General features: G+C 59.7%; 1 protein-coding gene across 16 annotated transcripts; it reads left to right on the top strand.

Moving 5' to 3' along the window:
* Positions 1 to 4,742: 4,742 nt before the first annotated feature.
* SLC17A9 (solute carrier family 17 member 9) lies at positions 4,743 to 21,590 on the top strand. 16 transcript variants are annotated; one of them, XM_005604852.4, is made up of 14 exons: positions 4,743 to 5,089; positions 7,542 to 7,684; positions 11,355 to 11,552; positions 12,007 to 12,146; positions 14,290 to 14,389; positions 15,667 to 15,797; positions 16,347 to 16,443; positions 16,664 to 16,760; positions 17,433 to 17,520; positions 18,385 to 18,419; positions 18,856 to 18,971; positions 19,620 to 19,675; positions 19,844 to 19,873; positions 20,471 to 21,590. In XM_005604852.4, the coding sequence occupies exons 2-14, from the start codon at positions 7,572 to 7,574 to the stop codon at positions 20,632 to 20,634; spliced, it is 1,365 nt and encodes a 454-aa protein (XP_005604909.1). In that variant the 5' UTR covers positions 4,743 to 5,089; positions 7,542 to 7,571; the 3' UTR covers positions 20,635 to 21,590. The 16 variants fall into 16 exon arrangements, 10 of the variants coding, with proteins under 10 accessions (XP_005604909.1, XP_023482670.1, XP_023482668.1 ...); XR_011430929.1 differs by having other exon boundaries at positions 4,872 to 5,089; positions 18,856 to 19,106; XM_023626901.2 differs by having other exon boundaries at positions 4,894 to 5,089; positions 16,664 to 16,790.
* The last annotated feature ends 674 nt before the right edge of the window (positions 21,591 to 22,264 follow it).

Here is a 22,264-nt window from a genome sequence, read left to right on the forward strand (position 1 = left end):
GGACTGAGAAGGGGGGAAGGACACTGGTCTCATTACTCTGGGCTTTGCTGTTGCCTTGTCCCCACTCTCACCAGCCCCTTGTCTTGTCTGGTTGGTGTGTGTCTGTTCATGTCTGTGCCTTTGCTTTGAAACCTGCTGTTTGTCCTCTAGAGTTGTGACACTTAGCTTTCATTTTTGTGAAGGAAATAGAACTATTTGGGCTACCCACCACATGATTTTAAGCTGAATTGGAATATCCTAAGTAATTTCCTTTTGCTTATGAAAGTTCCCAAACATTTGAGGTAGAGGGACTGCTCCAGTGAGCCCCAGGTTCCTTCTCACTGTGGCGCTTGTTCCGTGTCCGTCTGGGCGTGGGTCCCACTCTCAGGGCCACGAGCGGCTTCACGTGTGAAAGGCGGTTGTGGGGCACTTGACAGAGACGGTACCTTCTAGTGGAGTCCAGGGCAGTGGTACTGTGGAGTGTAGAAGTCAGAGAACAGGAAAAGGAGCCTCTCCCATCACTGTCCCCACATGGCAATGACACCTTATGCCATTCTTCATGCCCACGCTCCCCACCTTGCAGGAGGGATGTGGTGGCTCTTGATGATGCACCCTCACAGAGGGCTGGGGACACGGTGCTGGGAGCACTTGGGTTGCACTCATGAGAGTCTGAGGTGTTCAGCAGGCGCCCCAGTGTCAGGACGTGGCACCTACCTGTCTTGGATGTCCTCCCATAACTCTGAGATGCCATTGAAGTCCTTTTCCCTTCCTTGTGGTGAATTTGCTTACGTGTGGACACAGGGTTTGGGCGGGCCTTTGGTGTAACTAGCCTGGCAGACTCTTCTGCGATGGGTGACCCTAGAGGTGTGGTGTCTTGAGCTGTTTATCATTGCAGGAGGCTGGCCACAGCTCCCTGGAAGCCAGGCCAAGCCCCAGCCCCAGTGAGGCGAGGGCCTTGGTGGGGCAGGGAGGGGTAGTCTGGGTTCGTGGCTCACAACCTCCCTGTGTGAGCAGGGTAGGTGAGTTCCTCACTGCAGAGGGTGGGAGTTAAGGATGTGGGGCTTGGAGTTGTTTGCAGTGTGTGGAGGTCTCCCAGCTGGAAGGCCAGGCTCACAGGTCCAGTCTGACCACAGTGCAGAAGACGGTCTGTCAGACTCATTTGTACCCAGCTCTATCCAAAACAGTCAGTGAAGGAATAGCTGGAGGGGCGTGGAATTTGTCCACGTGGGCCCTTCCAAGTGGCTGCATTTTTACCCTCCTGTCTGGCTCTGGGTACTGTGTGGTCAGGCTGTGACACTGTGTGGTGATAGTCTGACTCGCACTGAGAGCTTGGGGGAGGAAGACATGGGGGATGCTGCTGTTGGCTGTACTGCGCATGTCTGCCCGGATTCATAGGCGCTCTGTGTGTTTTGGGGTGGGATGTTTGAGCTTAGTAACCGGAGGGAAGTGATGGAGCTGCTGCCAGTCGACACGTTCTCTGCCTGCCTGTGACTTCTCGTCTGTAGACACATCTGCAGGCTCTTCTCACACAAGTGAGGTTTTCTCTCCTACAGATCATGGTGTCTGACGATCATGATCTTCCCAACTAGCTTTAGAAAGCAAACTGAGCTGTCACCAAGGATTGCCATGCCAGGCCTGGAGGGGCCAAGGAGGGAGGTGGGGGGCAGTCAGCCGGAAGCATGGAGGGCTGTTGACCACACTGGCCCAGGTGAGGGGATAGGGTGTTGGTCCCTGCTTGGCCACAGACTCGTGGACGGGAGAGCCCTTAATCCCTGGGCGTTCTAGTTGTGTTCTTAGTGTATAACAGGAGTGTTGAGAGCAGTGTTGGTAAGATTCAAATACTGAGCTCACCAGCACTTTGAAAAGAGTGAACTCTGGGCCCGGCCCGTGGCTGAGTGGTTAAGTTCGTGTGCTCTGCCCAGGGTTCACTAGTTCATATCCTGGGCGTGGACCTAGCACCGTTCATCAAGCCATGCTGTGGCAGCATCCCACATAGAAGAAGTAGAATGACTTACAACTAGGATATACAACTATGTACTGGGGCTTTGGGGAGAAGAAAAAAAGAATAAAGAGGAAGATTGGCAACAGATGTTAGCTCAGGGCCAATCTTCCTCACCAAAAACGTATATAAAAAAAAACTTGAAAAGAGTGAACTCTTCCAGAACCTTCAGGAATTCCACTTGTAGAGCCTATATTGACCAAATCCATTTGGTACCATCATAAAGTCCATCTTTTCTGGTTCCAATGAAGTTGTACACAGTTCTTCGTCCTTGTTTTCCTCTGCCTCTTAAAATATGAATTCTGCTCCAAAGGGGGCTGCCTCCTTCCGTCAGCCAGTCCCTGCAGACTGTGTCCAGAGCTGGGAGTTCGTTTCTGAGTCTCCTGTCTGTAATGGCAGAGGGGCCATTTGTCAGTCTCTTTCATGGACTCATCTCTTCAGGAGAAGGAATTGTGCCTGTTTGGCTGCAAATGGGGCAGAGGTGACGGGGCAGAGGTGACAGGAGAGGGGGCAGAGGTGGCGGGGTGGCATCTGCATTTTATGAAAAGCTGTGTGAGGTGTGATGGCTGGTCTGTACTTTGCCTGCCTCGTGCTGTGCAGGAGGGACGGCTCTGGGGGCCAAGGAGGGAGAGGTTACAACATAAGCAGTGAGGCGTGAATTAGCTTTAAAAGAACCTTTACGGCCTGTCTCGGTGCAGCAGCACTGGAAGTAAACAGACGTTAGGTGGGCAGGCCCCAAACAAGAAGGGGGAACCAACGCCCTAAGCCAGTGGGTGTGGCTGTGACAGCTCTGTCACCAACAGCAGCCCTCCATCTCTTGAAAACCAGCTGTTAAACTGTCTGCGGCAATTCTCTCTGTACACATCCCACCCAGTCATTTTCCACCTTGAAACTCAAGGAGGGTTGGTTGGTTGGGTGTGGGGTAGCTCACGGAATCAACTAGAAGCCTGGACAGCATGTGTCCACCCTGGCCACTGCCAGCACCAGGTTCATAGCCTCCCCTTAGAATGTGACAGTTGGTCTAGCAGCTTTGGCTGCCACCCAAACCTTCCACCTCAGTGAGGACTGGGAGTCCTGCCGAGCTCAGGGGTCTCGGGAAGGTGTCCGCTGCTTGCCCTGGAGCCGTTTCCCGGCCCCTCTTGCACAGCCTGTGCACTGGGCACCTCTTGGCCTCACTGCTCCCACCCTGGCCAGAGCCCCCTCGCCTCGGGCCTGGAGTATTGCAGTGGTCTTGTCCTCCCTGCCTCCACCCTGGCCCCCTACGCTGTCCAGACAGCAGCCAGGGTGGTCCTGTGACACTGGTAGCTTCCAACCTCAGAGCCCTGGCTGGCCTCTACTTGGCCTCCAAGGCCTGTGGTGCCTGCACTGCCCCCACCACTGTGACCTCGTTTCCCTTCTCCCCCTCCAGCCCCTCTGGGCCCCTGTGGTCCTGTGCACCTGAGCCTGGGCCCCTCCCGCCCCACCTGCGTGGCTTGCTCCTTCACTTCACTCAGGCCTCACTCACGTGTCTTTTCAGGGACACTCCAGCCCGGTCTATGTGCAGAAACAACCATTCCCGACCCTTTTATTCTCCTTTTTGTGCTTTGTCTGCCCGCCCCAGAACGTCAGTCAGCTCCAGGAGGAAAGGGACTTTGGGTAGTCAAGAGACAAATGTCCCCTACACTGTGATTCTAGGTCTTTGTCTAAAATTATCATCATCAGCCTCATGCAGTGGGTGGAAGCGAACGACCAGGATGACAGTGGAGTACTGTTGGTAGCAAAGAGTTCAGCAAGAATGCTCAGACTTTCCTTGGCTGTGGGCTGGGGCTATTTGAGGGCATACAGCTCTCTCCACACCATCTTTCTGATCCGTTGAGCGTCAGATGTTGACAAAAGGATAGCGATCTGTTCAGCAAGCGTGTACGGAGCTGGGCAAGTGAACCCCTGGGAACACAGTGCAAAGGCCTAAGGTAGACACAGCTGTTGAGGCCCAGAGAGGAGGCTGGAGCCGGGAAGGCCGGCCCCCGTGGTGCAGGGACATTTTAGGTTTTCTTCTAAGTGCAGTGAGAAGCCTTTGGAGGGCTTCGGCATGGTGTGACATGGCCCAGTTCGCTAGGCTGCTGTGTGGCAGGTGGATGGAGGTGGGTCGGGGTGGAGGTGGGGGGAGGATACGCAAGGAGGCAGCAGCTGGTAGAAGCAGAATGTGGCCAGAAATCCAGTCATCATTGTGTCCCCACGTTCACAGCCTTTGTGTGTTGCCTGCGTCCTTCACGTGGGCATAAGATCCACGTGCTGCAGGCTTCTCAAGTCACACGTGGAGCCCCTGAGAGTGAGGGCCCCATGGGACACAGCTCGGGGCCCAGCCTGGATCCATGCTCAGACACCTGTGTGAAGAACTCAGCCCTTCGGCAAGCATCTGCTGCGGGCAGACTGATTGCACTGCGCCGCTGGTGCTGGCAGGCTGGTTCAGGGTCACAGGGCTGGAGCCCACCTCCAAAGAGCTGTCTTAAAAATTGGTTGACCCTGGAGTCTTACTGTCATTGCACTTAGTTAAGATTATCCCTAACTTTCACTTGATGCGAACACAGCCCTGTGAGGTGGGGACCACCATCATCCCCCAGATTTATAGGCGGGCCCGCAGGCTCCCGGGCTCAACAACGTGTCCAAGGCCAGTGCCATCACTCGGCACTCGCGGGGGCCAGGATCATACCGGCTCAGCTCCGCCAAAGCCCCACCCGTCCGCCCACCGCAGGGGCAGCGCGGCGCCACACGGGGCGGGCTGTCTGCCTGCTCCAGGAACAGGGGGGAGGCCTGAGCGGGGGTCTGACCATCGCGCCGCAGACCCGCGAGGCCCGGCCTCCCCGTCGGACGTCCGCGGGGCGGGGACCTGATTGGCGCGCCCCGCCCCTCCCGCCCGCCCGCCGCGGTGGCCGTCCGGGGGCGACACGTCCTGGGAGCGCCGGACGGAAGCGCCGCTGGGACTGACACGTGGCCTTGGGCGGCGCTGCCCGCGTGGGTCGGCCCGGCCGGGAGCCGGCTCCTGACACGCTGCGCCCGCGGCCGTCTGCGCCCGATGCAGCCGCCCCCGGACGAGGCACGCAAGAACGCGGCCCAGGACGCCCAGTGGTCCAGGTGGGGCCGCGGCGGGGGTGGGGTGGTTGGGGAGGGAGCGGCGCGTCCTGCGGGAGACGTCTCCGCTTAGGGCTCTGCTGGCTGCAGGGCTGCACGCCCAACACTCCCCTGGGTAGGGGCAGGAAGGAGCACACAAGTACCCCTACTGCCAGGGACCCTCCTCCCTTCCATCCAGTCCCAGGACCCGCGAGTACCCCGGTAGCCCTCTCCAGGCCAGCTGGGGTCCTGGGGGTGGTGTAGGCAGGGGGCATCCTCCGAGGCCTGTCTGGGGCAGGGAGCATCCTCTCAGACAGTGAGGAGAGATGGCTCACAGGCAGAGTCCGGCATCCTGGAACTGATCCTGCTAGGTAAGACCACACCCATTTACAGGCCTGAACCCCCACTGGTGACCACACACCAGAGGACAAGGAGTAGCAGTGCAGGGTCACCCAACAGGGCAGTCGGGACTGGTCAGGGGGGCACACGCTGGACCCTGTGGATGAATGGCTGAGTTCCAGTTGTGTGATGTGGACAGGGTCCCCTTGGGGAGAGTCAGTGGTCAGGAGGAAGGGCTCAGGCGGGTGACCCACTCCTCTCCATGTTCTGTTTCCACTGTCTACTGTCAAGTGCAGAAGACTCCTGGGCAGGGGGTCTGCTCACGAATGTGACACACACAGCAACCAGGGACGAGATGGGAACCCCAGAGCAGCCCCTAGACCGCCCGTGGCTCAGCCCTCGATCTGGTTCCATGGGCTGTGGCTCCTCGGCCGAGCCTGCGGGGCCCTGGGCCCAAAGTCAGGCCCTGTGATTGCAGAGCTAGCGCAGCTCCAGCTCAGCGTCCCAGAAACCTGCTCTCTGGGGCCAGCCCCTGCTGCCTGCAGGATGATGGCACCTTCCTGCCATGCCTCCCGGCAAGTCCCCTGATGTTGGGGCCCAGATGAAGGTAAAGCTAGCAGGGAAGCCAGAGGCTCCCATGGGACCGGCATGGTGAGCAGGGAGGAGAGTGCGAGCCACAAAGCCCAAATGTCAGTGCTGGCCTAGTCTCCCCAGCAGGTGCCCGCCAGAGCAGGGAGGGCTGCCCTGCGCGGGTGCACAGATGGGGGGGGCCTTGCAGCCTGCCTCTCACTCACTTCCTCCCTCCCTACCCTGCTGGTTATGGAGGGGCACGGCCTTGCTCTGAGCCCAACCCGTGTGTGGCAGGCCAGCCAGGCAGAGGGTTGTGGCCCAGGGCTATAGAACATTCTGCAAACTTCCCTCTCAGGTTATATTTTAATGGCTCTGGCTGGCTTTGCCTTTACTCCCCTCCCTGCTCAGTTTAGAGAGGAGCACGTGCAACAGCCAGGCGTTCTGGAGGGGCCTGTGGGATCCTGAGTGCAGTTGGGCTCAGCTGGGAGAAGGTTTTCACACCCCTGAGTGGATAACAGTGATAATGATCATAACAAGTGCTACTGTTTATTGCTGCCGACTCTGCCTGCGCTCTGTGTGGAGAAGCACTGTCTGCTCAATGGGCAGGGCTGCTCTTCAGCCACACCCCAGTGCAGGGGTGGGGGGCAGCCTTGGCCGGGCATGTTCCCTCCAACTTTCTGCCCTCCTGGCCTGTGGCACGGGCACATTTCCCTTTTCTGAATTGAGGGAACACGTGACCACATATTTGCTCAGCCATGGATGCTTCTCCAGCACAGGCGCTGTTTGCAGGAAGCACAAGGTTCTAGAAGGTTCACAGGAAGCATCCTGATGAGCTGGGGACACTGACCTGAGGCTCAGGGCCCATCAAAGTGGGCGGGATGAAGCCTTTCAGGCCCTTCCTGACCAATCCTGCCAGAGCCTCCGGTGTTCCACCAGCCCATCCACAGGATCAAGGATTCTGGTTCTGGCATCCTAATCCTCAGGCAGCTGGCCACATCTGGGTCGCCCTCTCCAGCCAACTTCCTTGTTCTGTTTCCCCAACGGCTATGAAGGAAGTCCCTCTGCCCACCTGGCTGGCACTGCCCTCCTGCTCAGGAACGGGGCTGTGGGGGCCTCTGGGGCCCAGGGAGAAAGCAGACAGCACCTTGCCCCACGCAGCTCCCAAGGGAGCTCCCGGGCCAGTGCCTTAAGCTAAAGTGGACTGGTTGCCTGGACCTCACGGGCCTTTCTTGACCCCTTGTGGCCATAAGGAGGCTAATGGGCAGCACCACATTCTCAGTAGCCGCCCAGCCTTCCAGAGCAGGTCAGTGTCAGCTGGCCTCCCGCTGTTTCTCACTGGACTTCCCACCCAACGTAAACAGAGCCCAGCTCTCAGGGTCACCAGTAGGGTCACCTGAGGGAGGGGCAGGCTGCGGGGGCACAGTCCCATCTGGACGCAGGTGACCCTTCACTGCTTTGACCACATAAAAGAGTCACGCTCCCTTTCAAAGGCACCTTTGGACTCTGGCTGCTTGTGGGAAGGTGAAAGGCTTGCTCCCACGTCCCCACCTCTCTCTCCGTCACTCAGGCTGTGCGTGAAAATCAGAGCCGTGCACACATGTGCTCACAGAGAGCGCGCCTGCAGGGGCACAGGGAAACCGTGGGCCTGTGTGGTCCCCGGGACAGCTGTCTGGAGGCCGCGGCTGGGCTGTGGAGCAGACGCGCCTGCAGGTGGGTGCCCTGCCGGCCCCGTCGGGTGGGCTGACTTTGACGGCTCTTTGGACTGCGTTGCTCTGTGCTTCCCACGAAGCCCAGTGGGAGTGTTTGCTCAGAGGGAACAATGTCCCTGACAGGCCTGTAGCACTTGGGACGGAAGCAGGCTGGGAGGTGGACTGGTGCCCTCGCAGGGTGAGCTTCGTCAAGTCCCAGGGGTGAGCTCTGGGGAGAAGTCAGGGCATCGTCCTCGTGTTTGGAGCCCTGGAGGAGACGGGTGCCTGAGCCTGTAGTGGCTTCAGCGCCTGGGGGCCATGTCGCAGATTCTGATGGGCATTGAGCCAGCGCCAGCACCAGCTTGCGGATGCCTGGACCCCCCAACTGCCTCACAGCCTTTGGTTCTGCAAAGATAACCAGCGTTTGGGGCCCCCAGGCCCAGAGCAAGAGTTGGTGAGCCGCCCTGTGGGGTTCTGCCCCCTCCACCTCAGCCTCCAAGCAGGGGAGGCCACCAAGACCTGTGCAGCCTGCCGCTGTGCTGGTGTTCCCATTGTCTCAGCTTCTGAGTCGTTCCAGTAACATTTTAAGAACTGGGAAGTGGGATCAGGGCATGATGGCCAGGGTCCCTGCTCTAGCAGTCGCTGAGGGGTCACTAGGCAGTTTCCAAGTGGAGCGCCCTCCCCTGGGCTCAGCCAAGGCACAGCCAAGCGGCTGGCTCCTGGAATTGCAGCACTGTGGATATTTTTAGCATGGGATCCTGTTTCCCACTGGACACCTCTAGGAAGTTTCAATATATAAAGCACATAGCAGCAGAGGGATGCCCTGGAGCCACACCCATGCACCCCTCTGAGCACCCAGAGACCAGCTTGAAATCCGTGGTGCAGTGCAACCTCTTCTGTACACATGGGGAAACTGAGGCCCAGGGAAGGGACAGGGCTCTGGAGTCATGCCGGGACCCGAACAGCACCCACGTCTCCTCCTGGAGAGTTCTTCAACGCAGAAGACCACTCGCTTCGTCGGGAGCTGACAGCACTTTGGAAATGTAATTCCCAAACTCTAGGTGGGGCCCCGGCCTACAAATGTGGATCTGTTTGGGGACAATAGACCAGACTGTTTGGAACTCAGACTCATTCACTCCAAACCCACGAGTGATGGTCTTGAACCTCGAATCATCTGTCTCGGCTGGTGGGACTGCAGGACTCCGCACCGGCTTCCTTGGCTGTGGAGGGCACTGCTGGGGGTGAGGGGAGTGTGACCCTGGGGCCCCCACGATGAGGTCCCTTGGCCAGCCCGAGACAGCAGGGGAGCTACAGCCTCTCCATCTCGCTCCCCAACTGGAAAAGTACACTGTGGTTTGCAGAGGGGGAGTGCACCGTGTGGAGATGCCGGCCAGAGGAGGTGGCCAGTCACAATGGCTCCTTGTTGGGGCACTAGGAACTTGTGGGTCATCCTGCTGTTTACTGAGCATGATGGAGGCAGGCATGGGCACAACCCTTCTCCACTGAGGAAACTGAGGCTCGGGGCAGCCAGGCAACTTGTCCCACGTGCCTCAGGCCTGTCCACAGCCAGGCACGGCAGGCCATGGCTGCTGCAGTTGCCCCAGGGTGGCAGCAGGCCCTGAAACAAACCACCTTCTCCTGAAAAGCTCCTGGCCAGCAGCGCCTTCTGGTCCCGCATTTTCACCCAGCTCCAGTGCTTAGTGGTCCACCCTGCTGGCGGGAGGGCACTGGACCATGGGCGTAGCCTCGGCTCGCTGCTGGCCGCTGCTGCCCCGGTGAGGTGGGCCCCGTTCCAGGTCCGTTGCTGCCTTTGAGATAGCTGACACATTTTGTTGTGCCTGTTTATCAGGCTCCTGGCGTGTGTGCCACCCACTGTCTCTGGGCCAGCTGGCAATACCTTGAGGCATGAGCTACCCTTAGGGCCTTATCCCCCCAGGAGGCAACCAGATGAGGACTCCGGCCCTCCCACGGGTGCTCCTGGCCTGTCCTCCTGAGTCGGACTGGCAGCCCGAGCATGGAGAGGGCCAGCGGGTGGGAAACATGCCCATGTGTCCACCGCAGATCGAGTCCAAACTTCCACCACCCCTGGCCACTCACTGTTCTCTGGTAGATCCCCACCAGGGCAGCCCAGGGGCAGCCCCCGCCAGGGCTAGACAGAGGTCTGAATGGGGGTTTGGGGGGCAAGGGAGAGACTCCATTGTCCCCCTCATCCACCAGGCAAGAGGTGTCCTTCCCCACTCTGCTCTGCAAACTGCCCTCTGAGGCTCTAGCCAGCCTCCCCTCCTGGACACCCCTTCCTTCCTTTTGGTTCCTGGCTCGTGGTCCCTGCCTTCCTCTCCTGGCTGAATCCCGCCATTTTCCTGGGTGACTTTGATGTCTATGAGCTGGCCACCTGGCGCCCTGGCCTCTCACCCTTGACCTTCTCCTCCCTAGTGACCTCCTCAAGGCTTGGCAGTACCGATGCCTCGTCCTCCTTCATCCAACCTGGCCAGGCCTCAGATCCCCAGGCTTGGAACCCCTGCCCGTGTCCTTCCCACAGCCCAAGCTTTCTCCCTGCAGCGTGTCACAGCCCCAGGGAGAACCCAGCCCCCTGTACCCACACCCCAGCCGGGGGGCGAGTCCAGGTGCAGCAGGACCCCGAGCCGTCTGCTGGGACTGCTTTAGGCTTCTCCATTCTCCTGACAGCTGCCCCCGTCACCACCCTCACTGCACACAGACATCGAAAGTCCCTAGAGCTGCCCCCTCCCCTGGGCCATCCCCCGTGTGCCTCCCCGACGGGGTCTCTCCCGCACGGACAGTGCTTGAGGCTCCCTCTCTCTCTTTTTCTCTTCTTAAGAATAAACATTGTCGTTTAGAAGAGTTCTAGATTTACAGAATCACTGTGAGGGTAGCACACCAGCCTCCCCAGATTAGTGCCCTGCGTCTGTACCATCAGTGGACTGATAGTGACACAGGATTGTTCTGATTTCTGCAGTTTCCCCGAGGTCCCAGGACCCCATGCAGGATCCCACAGGCCCTGAGTCGCATCTCCTGGGCTCCTCCTGCTGAGGCAGTTTCTGACTTCCTTTGGTTTTGGTGACTAATATCGAGGAGCACTGGCCAGGAGTTTTGTGGACTGTCCCTCTATGGACATTTGTCTGGAGGCCTTCCCAGGCTGCCAGGGCTGCCTCACCCCTGCCCAGGTTCCTCCAAGGGGCCACCTGCCCCCATGGCACTGTGTCCCCTGCTGGCTGCCCAGCGCCACCTGCCCCCAGGTTTCCTGGGGACCCTGTAGGGGGGCCCACCGTGCTGGTCTCACCCGGTCATGGGACCCTCCCTCTGCCTCAGCTGGGGTCCTCTTGCCCAGCCCACTGCTCCTTCAGTGGGTTATGAGCTGCCAGCTCCAGCCTGGTGGGCTTCCTGGGCCCCCTCAGTCCGTGAGAAGGTGGGTGCCCTGGTCCCGGCTGCCGGTCCTGGAGAGGAGCACCCCTGCAGTGGCTTATTTAACCTGCCCTATGGCTGGCCATTTGGGCTGTCCCCAGCTCTGACGTTCTGAATGATGTCGTGCATCTTTCTAGTATCTGCTGTGTTCTCCTAGGAGTCAATAGACAGGGGCATTTAGACTTTGAGACATGGCTGAGTCGCCTCCTTCCAACGTGCGTGAAGGAGGGCTCCGCCTCTTCTGGGCCTGACCAGGCCTTCCTCTCCTGCAGGCCCGAGTGTCAGGCATGGACAGGGGCACTGCTGCTGGGCACGTGCCTGCTATACTGCGCCCGTGTCAGCATGCCCGTCTGCTCCGTCTCCATGAGCCAGGACTTCGGCTGGAACAAGAAGGAGGCCGGCATCGTGCTCAGCAGCTTCTTCTGGGGCTACTGCCTGACTCAGATCGTGGGCGGCCACCTGGGGGACAGGTAACCACCTCTCCCTGCAGGGCTGGGGGCTTCTCTCGGGAAGGATGGGCCCTGCTGGCACACAGGGTGAGGCAGCTCCTGGGAAATGAATGTGGGGAGAGGCCTCACACAGAGGAAGATGTGAGCTGGGAGACCCGAGGTCCACGTGGGAGGTGGTTGGGGGGCCAGCACACAGCTCCCCTTTGGGGTGCTCGGCACCCCAAGGAGCACCCGGCATCCTCATGAGGCAGCTCTGGGGGCTGTGGGGACAGACGAACCAGGCTGGATTCTGCACTCTCACGCAGCCTCCTCTGCAGAGGGGGATATGGCAGCACTGCCTACCCCAAAGGGCTGCTCTGAGCGAGGCATGGTGCAGGCCCTCCACCCGAGGCTCCTCCACATCAGGATCTTCTGGACCAGCCCATCAGCCCAGGCGCACAGCTCTCCCATCACCGTCCTTCTGTCCCCACTCTAGGATCGGGGGTGAGAAGGTCATCCTGCTGTCAGCCTCCGCCTGGGGTTTCATCACCGCTGCCACCCCGATGCTCGCCCACCTCGGCAGCACCCACCTTGTCTTCATGACCTTCTCTCGCATCCTCACAGGCTTGCTCCAAGGTAGGGCTGCCTCAGGCTGCTCCCTCACGCTGCCGGCATTCAACTCTCGTGCCAGGCGTGGTAGAGCAGGGGAGTGTGTGCATGTGTGCTTACACACCTGTGGATGAGTGCATGTGTGTGTTCATGCAGGTGGGTGAACATGTGTGTACACATGTGTGTGCATGTGTATGTGTTTATGTGTGGATGAGTGCGTGTATGTGTTCACGCAGGTGGGTGAACGTGTGCATGCATACATGTGCTTGTCTGTGCCCCTGTGTATGATGTGCTTTCAGCTCTGCCTTAAATCAGAGCAGGTGTATCACACCTCAGGGCTATCGCTGAGAGGGTCCTGGGGCCCTCAGCCTGGCGGGTGAGCAGCTGTCCTCGCCGGCAGCGCGGCCCTGTGCAGGGCCACGGGAGGGCAGTCCCTGTTGGCGGGTGCTGTCCCGGCTGCACTTCCCTACAATGACTTGGCACCTGAACCACTTTCCATTTTCTATAAACACTTCAAAGTCTGGCACATTCTGATGTCAGTTGTCCTCCTCTGCCAAAAAGTCTACTCTAGGGACCTGGGTGGCAGCCAGGTTGCTACGTGATATTTATTAGTCCCACTGGGCAGCACAGTGGGGACATGTGGCATTTCTTCGTGTTGCTGGGCAGAGACCACGACCCCACTAGCCAGGCCAGCAGGCTGAGGAGATGCAGGTTTCTTAAGACTTCTGTCTCCCATGGTTTGGGGGCATTAGACTTCTGGAGAGAGCACCCCCCAAAGACGCCCAGTGGCCTAGCTGATGGCAGGTGGTGCACAGCCCACCTTCAAGGGAACGGGGTGGCCTTCTGAACTCCTGCCCTGTACCAGCATGGCATCGACAGCTTCCATCACCTGGATGCGATCTGAGTGGGTGGGATCTGGGATCCTTCCTGAGTACCTCTCCCACTCACTCTGGAAGGGACCTCCACTTCCCCTCTCCCCTAGAGCCTGGGGCAGAGCATGACCCTGCTTCTAGCCTGTGCCCCCAGGAACCCAGATCTCCTGGAATTGGCCCCTGCCTGTTTCCTGACCAACCCCACCAGTCTGGCCCATGGTTGGTCCCACTGGTCTGAGTGGTCTGAGCGGTCTGGCTCCTGTGCTCCTGCAGATTCACCCCACTTGCTCCTCATGTGGCCTCTGGCTGGTGCTCTCTGTCCTGCAGAGGAAGGTCCCAGGACACCTGGCTGGCTCTCTGGGTGCCCAGCTGGGTGGCCCTTAGCTCGGGCTGTTTCTCCCCATCATCCTGGGAGGCAAAAGGACTCCTCTGTACAGCTGGTCTGTGGCCAATTACGGGGGACAAAACAGGGCTCAAGGGGCAGCTGTCACCCTGGGTGACTGGCACTTGGCGTGGACAGGGGCCCAGGACCCAATGGGAAGGCAAGGGCCATGTCCTGTCCAGGGCCCCTGGCCTCTTAGCTTCCCTGGGTGTTTCTGCAGAAAAACACAGTGTAACAGGCAGGAGCTGCAAAGCTCAGGGCAGGGGTTTTTTTTAACTAGATTTTGAAATAATTGTAGATTCTCAGGAAGTTGCAAAGAAACATACAGAGAGATCCTGTGCTCCCTCCCCCACCTGCCGTGGTAACATTTGGAGTTGCTACAGGGCAATGTCGTGTCCAGGACCCAGCACTGTGGTTCCACAGGGCTGTGCAGGTCTCACTGGTTGTACATGCATCTTGTGTCCAAATGTGTATGTGAGTGCGTGACCACGTGAGTCAGTGTGTGCGAGTGTGTGTGACTGTGTGTTAGTGTGAGTTGGCGTGTGTGCTAATGTGATCAGTGTATGGTGTGTGTGTTTGTGCACGTACAACTCATATGTGTGTGCGCACATGTGCATATCAGTGCCAGGTCTCAGAGCTGGCATGGCTCCGGAAGCCAGTGTGACAGTGGCAGGAGTGCCAGCTTGGACCCGAGTCTTCCTGCTGCCCACTCTGTGTTGCAACCTGGAATGCTCTTCTCACCCAAGCTGAGTGTCTCCTTAGCCGAGTGTCACTGGGAGCCCAGCCCTGTTGGTCCCTTGGGGGTGAGGTGGGCCCAAATAATCCAGGATGGGCCCCGGGGAGCTTCCCGGCCTGGCTCTCACCCCTCAGCTCGGGGATGTGGCTGCCGATCGTCTGCATTCTCTGCTTGTTCCAGGAGTTTACTTCCCTGCACTGACCAGCCTGCTGTCGCAGAAGGTGCGGGAGAGCGAGCGAGGCTTCACCTACAGCACTGTGGGGGCTGGCTCCCAGTTCGGGTAAGTCCCAGCCTGGGTGGGCAGGGGAGGCAGAGGCAGTGCCCCTGGCAAAGCGGCCATAGGTCCAGGCAGGACAGGCCACATGGGAACATCTGCAGCTCAGGGTTATGTGGGCCTGGCGGGTTCTGTGCTCCAGGAGGCGCTGGCTGTCACTCCCCATCTCTGAGCACAGCGCTTCTCTTTGTGTGCGTTCTGTCCCCAGTGCCGGTGGCACGTGGCGTGGGCCCTGGGGTTCTGGCGCGGGGCAGGGGCAGTGACTTCTTCATCAAGTCCCCTTTCATCTGTGCAGAAGGAACCTGGTGGGGAGGTGGCCTGTGCTCACCTGTCACAGCCCAGGTGTGAGCACCCTGTGTCCCTCCTCCCTACGCCGCCCCCGAGCCCCAGGCCCTCATGTCCAGACCTCGCTAGGGGTGGAAGGATGTCCTGCTGTCCTAATGGGGCTGCCTGTCCCGGGGTTCTGACTTCATTGCTGCTGAGGTCTAGGCAGGAATTCAGAGGGGCAGGGGGTGCCTGTGATTGGGCCAGAAGGGCCCAAATGAAAACCCAGGGCGCCAGTGAAATGTCAACTTCAGATAAGCGACATGGGACATGCTCCCACAGAGAAACATTCCTTGTTCATCCAGAATCCCGTTTCCCTAAGGCCCAGGGAGAGATTGTGTCCACCCCATGGTTGGGGGAGCGAGGCTCAGAGGGCAAGGCCACCCCCAACAGGCTCACTGGCCTCAATGGAGAGGAGCTTTTTTCTTCTCTCTTATTCCCCTTTGTCTCCTGGCCAAAGCTCAGCAGATGAGGGGCAGCAAGGGGGAGGGTGGGCAAGGACTTATTTGGGACAATAGCGGGAGTTGGGCTTGGTTGCTGTTCCGTCATCTCTGACCTGTGAAGCTGAGAACAGCATGGAGGTTTCAGTTCAGCATTGGCAATACGTTCTTCTTGTTGCCTTTTTTTGTTTAAAAGTATCCACACCACGATTGTAGGCCAACAGAGTGCCTGGAAGCAAGAAATTGCAGCAGCGCAGGGCCCACAGCAGCCACCCCTGTGCCATGTCACACCCACGCAGCTGTGCCCGCGTCCACCCTGGCCCCTGGCATCTGAAGCCCCTCCTGAAAGCTTGCAATCCTTAACAAAATACGCTGAGACTGGGGCTTCTGAGCAGCTGCTTTACAGGCACCAGAAACACCTTCTTTACTAGGGACTCAGTGCACACCGGGTGGGGGTTCTCTATCTGCTTGCCTGAGTGAAGCCGAGGGTCATGGCCACGCTCCTCTCTGTCGTTCCAGGACCCTGGTGACGGGGGCTGTGGGCTCCCTGCTCCTGGACTGGTACGGCTGGCAGAGCGTCTTCTATTTCTCTGGCGGGCTCACCCTGCTGTGGGTGTGTTACGTGTACAGGTACCTGCTGAGCGAACAAGGTAACCACAGCCGGGTGGGCGAGTGCCGGCCAACACCACTGCCTGGGGAGGGGCCAGGCCCAGAGCAGCCACGGAACTTCTGCAGAGCATGCCAGATCAGGGGGACCCAGGGCTGCCCCAGGCTGTGAAAAGAGTCCCCTAGACTAGGGGCTCAGGAAACATGTCTGCCACCGAGCTCTCGGCCCGGGTGTGGCTGGGCTCAGTCCTCAGAGCTCCGCTCGGGCAGAAGCAGGCTCCTAGGGAGAGCTGCCGTGGGCACAGGCAGTCTGCAGGGCGGTCGTGGCTTCAGGTGGCAGGAAGGGGGCTGGGGGATTCGAGGACAGGAAAGGATCGAGAAAGAAAGCCTCAACACACACGTCGACCCTCAAAGGCAAATGCTACCAACCCAAGGCGCTGGCAGAGAGGATGGTGCCCAGCCAGGGAGGGTATGCAGGGGTGTGGGGGCCTGCTGGCCCACTGGAACCATCCCCGTGAGTGGTCTGTCATGAGCAGGCACCATCCTGCCAGATTCTGATCTGCTTTTGCGTGGAAACACCTTGCTCCCTCTAGATCTTATCCTGGCCCTGGGCGTTTTGGCACAAGGCCTGCCAATGTCCCAGCACACCAAAGTGCCCTGGAGACAGCTCTTCCGGAAGCCTTCTGTCTGGTGAGCTGGGCTGCCATGGGGTCGCAGTGTGGGGCAGGGGCGGCAGGATGGGGGTTGGAGCCTGGCGGGCCTCACGTGCTCCCTGGCACCAACTGACCACAGGGTGAGTACAGCCAGGGGGTCAGATCGGCCCACGTTGGGGTAGGGCCACTCTTGGCCCCTGGTGAGGGGAGGGGGCTGGGGGCGCGTGGACCTGAGCCTGGCGTCTGCTTCCCTGCAGGGCGGTCATCTTCTCCCAGCTCTCCTCCGCGTGCTCCTTCTTCATCCTCCTCTCCTGGCTGCCGACCTTCTTTAAGGAGACATTCCCCAGCTCCAAGGTGGGTTGGCCGCCTGGCAGCTCGTGCAGGGTAAGTGGCGCCACGAAGCCAGCACGTGGTGTGCAGATGGGCCCCTGGTTCCACCGGCCTCGGTGATGGTTCTGACACCACAGGGGCTAGTGGCTTCACCACTCTCGGGGCTGGCACCCTGGGTCGATGCGCCTTGGAAAGGCCCGGTGCCATCCCGCTAATGCATTCACACCCGGGTGTCCAGCTGCCCCAGCAGAGTCCCCACCATACAACCCAGCCGGCCGATCTGTGGATGGTCGTTCCTGATGAGGGCCAAGCAGGGGCTGTGATGTGGACAGGGCTGTCACCTGCCCATCCACTCAGCTCGCTCCACCAAGGCTGTCCGGCCACCCTCCCAGTTCTGGTGACCAGGACCCCTGAGCCGCACATTCCCAGGGCGGGGTGCGTCCCCTAGCTCTGCCCCATCACAGTATGGGGAGCCATGGGGGAGACTCGGCCTGCAGGGGCACAGTCCTGGTGGGCCCAGCGCTTGGCCAGGGTGGCAGAGAGGTTAGGGCGAGGGAGATCCCCAACCCCAGAAGGTCCAGCCTGCGGGCAGGAGAGCCTTACTGGGCAGTAGTGGGCATGGGCAGCCGCTCTCCCTGGTGGCTGCGTGCCGGCTCTGGCCACCTCTGAGGCCCTGTTCCCCTCCTTCCCCAACAGGGCTGGATCTTCAACGTGGTGCCCTGGCTGGTGGCGATTCCCGCCAGTCTGTTCAGTGGATTTCTGTCCGATCATCTCATCAGTCAGGGTGAGCGCTAGGGCAGGGGCCAGGCCAGAGCCACACCGGGCTTACCTCACTTTTCGGGGGCAGGGGGGCACCCCTCCTGGAGGTGCAGGTACAGCGATGGGAGGGGGCTTCACCCCCCTGAGGACGAAGCTGTGAGACTGGGACCCCCGGCTCTTGGGCCTGTGGGAGCTAGCTCCCCGCCTGACTCAGCTGATGACTGCCTTAAGCCTGTCGCCTCCCCCAGCCTCAGTTTCCCAATTAAGGGGGTATTGGGGCACAGTGAGAGGACCTGAGTCCCGCTGTGATGGTGGAGATCCCCTCGAGGGGCCAGATTCAGCCCCCAATCCTTTCCAGAGCAGGAAAGGGCACCTGGTAGTGTCAGAGGTCACAGACCTGGGGCGGGCTGTGCGTGTCAGGTGCCCGCCCAGGACCCGAGTGCACACGCCCCGAGGACAGCGCCCTCGCACACACACATGCTCCCCTCTCCCTCCGCACACTGCGCTCTTTCTTAAATGCTAGTCTTTTCCTAGTTACAAAAGTACCGCACACCAGTTGTGGAAAAATTATAAACTTTGCAGAAACACAAAGAAAGCACATTTGTAACTGTCCAAGTGGCCTGCCTCCCATGCGTCTGCCTGGCCTCTGCTGTGGGAACCCTCTCCATGCACACACACAGCAGAGTAGATGCACGCACATGCACCAACATGCATGTGCACACATCTCACCACGACACAGGATACCCCATCTTGAGCCAGGGCCCGTCTCTCGTCTCCCCTGCTGCCTCTCCTCAGTGTGCTGGGTGGGACCCCCACCCCCCGCCACCTGTACCAGGGGCATCAGTGCAGATGGGCCGATGGGAACATCTGCCGTCTCCCCTCTGTTCAGGTTACAGAACCATCACCGTTCGGAAGTTCATGCAGGTAGGACCGTCGGCGCGTGGCTTCCTCTGGGCACCCCTGCTTTGCTCCTGGGAGCTGAGGGGTTCTGTCCCCAGATCACCTGACCCAGAAGGCAGCTGTTGTGGCAGGGCAGCTAGGGGTGCTCCAGGTCAGTGCTGGGGCCACTTTGGCTGAGCTGAGGTCTTCCCTGAGCTGCGTACACGGGCTCTCTGCCCCTCGGAGCCCTGGCACCCATTTTTGGGCCTGGGTTTGCTCATGCAGGATGGGGCCTCTCCCCTTTAGCTCCAACGAGCAGGGCTGGCTTATCATGGAGCCTCTTCCCACATGTCCCCTGGGCAGGCCCCAGCCTGGGAGGAGTTTGCTCACCGACCCTTGTTCGTTGTGCCCCAGGCCGCTTGGGGAGGGGACTTGTTGGCTGCCGTGGCTCCTGCCCTGTCACCAGTTGTCTCTCCCGCAGGTGATGGGCCTCGGCCTGTCTAGCATTTTTGCCCTGTGTTTGGGTCACACCTCGAGCTTCTGTAAGTCTGTGGTCTTTGCGTCAGCCTCCATCGGTCTTCAGACCTTCAACCACAGGTGAGGGCCGGGCGCCCTGTCCGCTGGAGCCGCTCCCTGCTGCCCACAAGCATCCCCAGCATCGTTCGTCCTGGGCGTGAGGGAGAAGCCGCCTGGCTCAGGGGCCACGTGGAGGGCGGCTGCATGGCAGGTCCCGTGAGTGAGCCACGGAGGCAAAGGGTTGTCTGAGCTGGTGTGGACCTGGGCCATTTGAAAAACAAGAACCTCACCTGGGGAGGGGCTGGGAGAAGAGATGCCATCTCCAGGTAGCATCTTTTGTCCCCAACACGTGAGGGGTGAGCTGCGTCTGCATCTGCCCCTCCCGATCTGCTCAGTGGTACTAACCTTTAATTAGGAAAACTTCACTGGGAGTTGTTTTGGGAATTGGCAGTTCAATGTCGCTTTCAAATTAGTGAACTGCATTTGAGCAAGCTTGCTTCCCCATTTTTTTTGTCCCGGGAGTGGGTGCCTGTGCTGTGCCAAGGCCCAGATGGGAGAGCTGGGGCGGGTTCAGACGGCCTGGCATGGCCCGGCACCCGGGCATGGCAGGGTGGGTCCCAAGTGCTCCCTGACGGTCTGCAGGCTCCAGGCACTCAGAGGGCTGGCTGCTGGCCTGGCAGGGTGGTCTGCCCGTGGTCACTGGCCTGCCTCCCTTCCCTTTTCCCACAGTGGCATTTCTGTGAACATCCAGGACCTGGCCCCGTCCTGCGCTGGCTTTCTGTTTGGTGAGGACCCTGCCGTTTGGATAGGAAGCAACTGCTTCCAGCCCAGGCATTGCTCACCCAGCCTCGTCCCTCCTTGAGCTCCCAGGGCTGCCCCCAGGCGGGTGAGCCAGGGGTGGGTCACAGTCAGTCTCCTCTGACCAGTCCTCCTTCTCTCTGCCCTGTTCGCAGGTGTGGCCAACACAGCTGGGGCCTTGGCAGGTGAGAGGTGCCCTGGGGTCCCTGCCTTTGGGGCTCAAGCCCAGAGGCCCTGAGGTGCCTCCTGGCTGCTACACCCCTGTGTCCTCCCACTCCCTCTGGCTGCTCCAGCCCTGCGGGTTCGGGCCGGGCACCTTCAGCAGGGTCCCACAGTGTCAGACCAGTGTGGGGAGAGTGCAGACCCCAGAGCTGGCCTAGGGAGAGAACAGAGTGTTCGCTTCTCCAACAGCACGTAGCCCCACTCGCCCCCTGACTTGACCCCCAGATGTGAGTCAAATCCCCGTGGTCCAGGGTCCCCGTGAGCCCAGTGCCTGGAGGATGATGACGGGACTCGTTCCCCAGCCCAGCCCCTCCCCAGTGCCCCCGTCCCCTGTGGAGGATGTGGAGGGACCCATTGGGTGGGCGATTTCCTGGATGGCCCCTGAGGTCTCTGCCCCCTGAGACCCTCGGCCCGGCAGCATGGACACCTGAATTTGGCTTCTCTCCTTCCAGCCCCCACCCCAGCCTCTCCTCCAGGCACCACCCCCCTAGCTTCTCATCCTGGCACTGCCCTTGAGACTGCCTGTCACTCAGCCCCTCGGTCCCCTCTCCTGAGTGCAGGTGTCGTGGGTGTGTGCCTGGGCGGTTACCTGATCGAGACCACTGGCTCCTGGACATCCGTGTTCAACCTGGTGGCCGCCATCAGCAGCCTGGGGCTGTGCACCTTCCTGGTGTTCGGACAGGCCAAGCGCGTGGACCTGAGCCCCGCCCACGAGGACCTCTAGCTGCCCAGACCCCACAAGCCCCGAGGACCCAGCGCCATCAGCCTCGGGGCAAAGGACTCAGCTGAAGGGACACTCGCTCTCGACCCCAGATTTATGAGCAGGGGAGAGAGCCAGCCTCAGCCAGGCCGGCGGGCAGGGCGAATGCCAGAGCCAGGCAGCCCTGGTTGGGCCTCAGTTTCCCCACCTGCTGGTGGGGCGATCGTGCCCTCGTCTCAGGGTTGGCGAGGCTGCCAGGGGTGCATGGGTGTGTTTTTAGTGGCAACAGCTTCATAACAGACACAGCCTGTCCCACGTAGACCCACAGGCACCCTCTACAGTCGGCCCCCGACGTAAGCCAGTGCAGTGGCCATCCCGGGCTCTTCCCCTGAAACCTGCTTCCCTTTGTTTCTGTGCCCTTGGGGCTGGATCATTCTCTGTGGGGGGCCGCCCTGTGCACTGTGGGGTGTCTAGCAGCATCCCTGGCTGCCACACAGTAGATGACCCCCCAGTCATGACAACCAAAACTGTCCCCTGACATCACCAGCTGTCCCCAGGGAAACTCCCGAGTGAGAACCATGGCTCTAGGTGAAGCCTGTGGGGGGGCTTCTCCGAATAGCCAGGCTGAGACCCCTGTTCCCTGGGTAGGCGGTGGGCCCAAGGCCTTTGCCCGTCTTTAGGCTCCCCCCGTATGCCCCTCTCGTGGGTCCCTGGGCACTAGCGATGTGATCTGCTTCCTGGTGCCTAGTGACTCCAGCTGAGAGGGGGTGGGCCCCTCCTGCCCAAGCTGCTCCCCAGAACCAGGCGAACCTCCCTTTCTGAATTGTCTTTCACCCTCCCAGGTTATAACAGAGGAGCTGGCCGGCTCATGAATTAATAATAGATTCTGCAAGATGTATATGTAGAGAAGAGAAACTATAAAAATGTGGAAAATCACACCAAAGCCTTATTTAAATGACTATTAAACTATTTAAAAGGAAGACCGTTGTTTTATTTAACATCCTTTTTTAAAAAAAGAGTAAACGTGTTAAAGATTTATTTAACTCATTCACGAGGAAACCAGCAAAGTGCTGCGAACAGGTCAAATGAGAATCCAAGGGACACGTTTGTGGATTGGGAATGTTGAAATGAAAGTGCCAGTAGAGTAGAGCTGGCGCTGGGCTGCTCCTCTGCTGGGCAGGCCCGCCGTGTGCCTGGAGAGGAGGATTGTTGCTATCCACGGAGCTGTGCGTGCGGCTCCCGCAGAATCAGAATCAGAGTCGTTTTCCATTTAAGCACAAACTTTCCCTGACCGTCTCCCGACTCCTGACCAGAAAGAACCTGAGAGAAAGATTCTTGACGACAAAGTGAGTCTGGCCTGGGTGGGTTTGCTCCGATGGTTTACAGAGGTGCAGCAAGAACGTGGATTTGCCATAAAGGCCTTTACGTCTGCTCACCTTGGGGTTTTCACGAGGAACCTCAGGGGGACTCGAGCTGGAAGCCCAGCCCAGGAAATCCCTGCGGACCGTGGTGTCGTGCAGCAGCCACGCACCGCTGTGAACTCCTCGGGACACACACATGGGGTCTATTATCGTAGCCACTTGTAAGCGCACAGTTGAGTGGTATTAACTACACTCATTGTTGTGCACCATCCCCGCCATCCATCTCCAGAACT

This window comes from Equus caballus, chromosome 22 (genome assembly GCF_041296265.1).
Source record: "Equus caballus isolate H_3958 breed thoroughbred chromosome 22, TB-T2T, whole genome shotgun sequence".
In the NCBI taxonomy this organism is placed as follows: Eukaryota; Metazoa; Chordata; class Mammalia; order Perissodactyla; family Equidae; genus Equus; species Equus caballus.

Excerpts from the sequence above, each read along its gene's own strand:
- SLC17A9 (XM_070247510.1), top strand. The coding sequence starts at position 8,413 with ATGGGATCCTGTTTCCCACTGGACACCTCTAGGAAGTTTCAATATATA. Across the intron at positions 17,521-18,384 it reads CGATCATCTCATCAGTCAGG|GTTACAGAACCATCACCGTT; the intron begins GTGAGCGCTAGG and ends CCCTCTGTTCAG. Across the intron at positions 19,676-19,843 it reads CTGCGCTGGCTTTCTGTTTG|GTGTGGCCAACACAGCTGGG; the intron begins GTGAGGACCCTG and ends CCCTGTTCGCAG.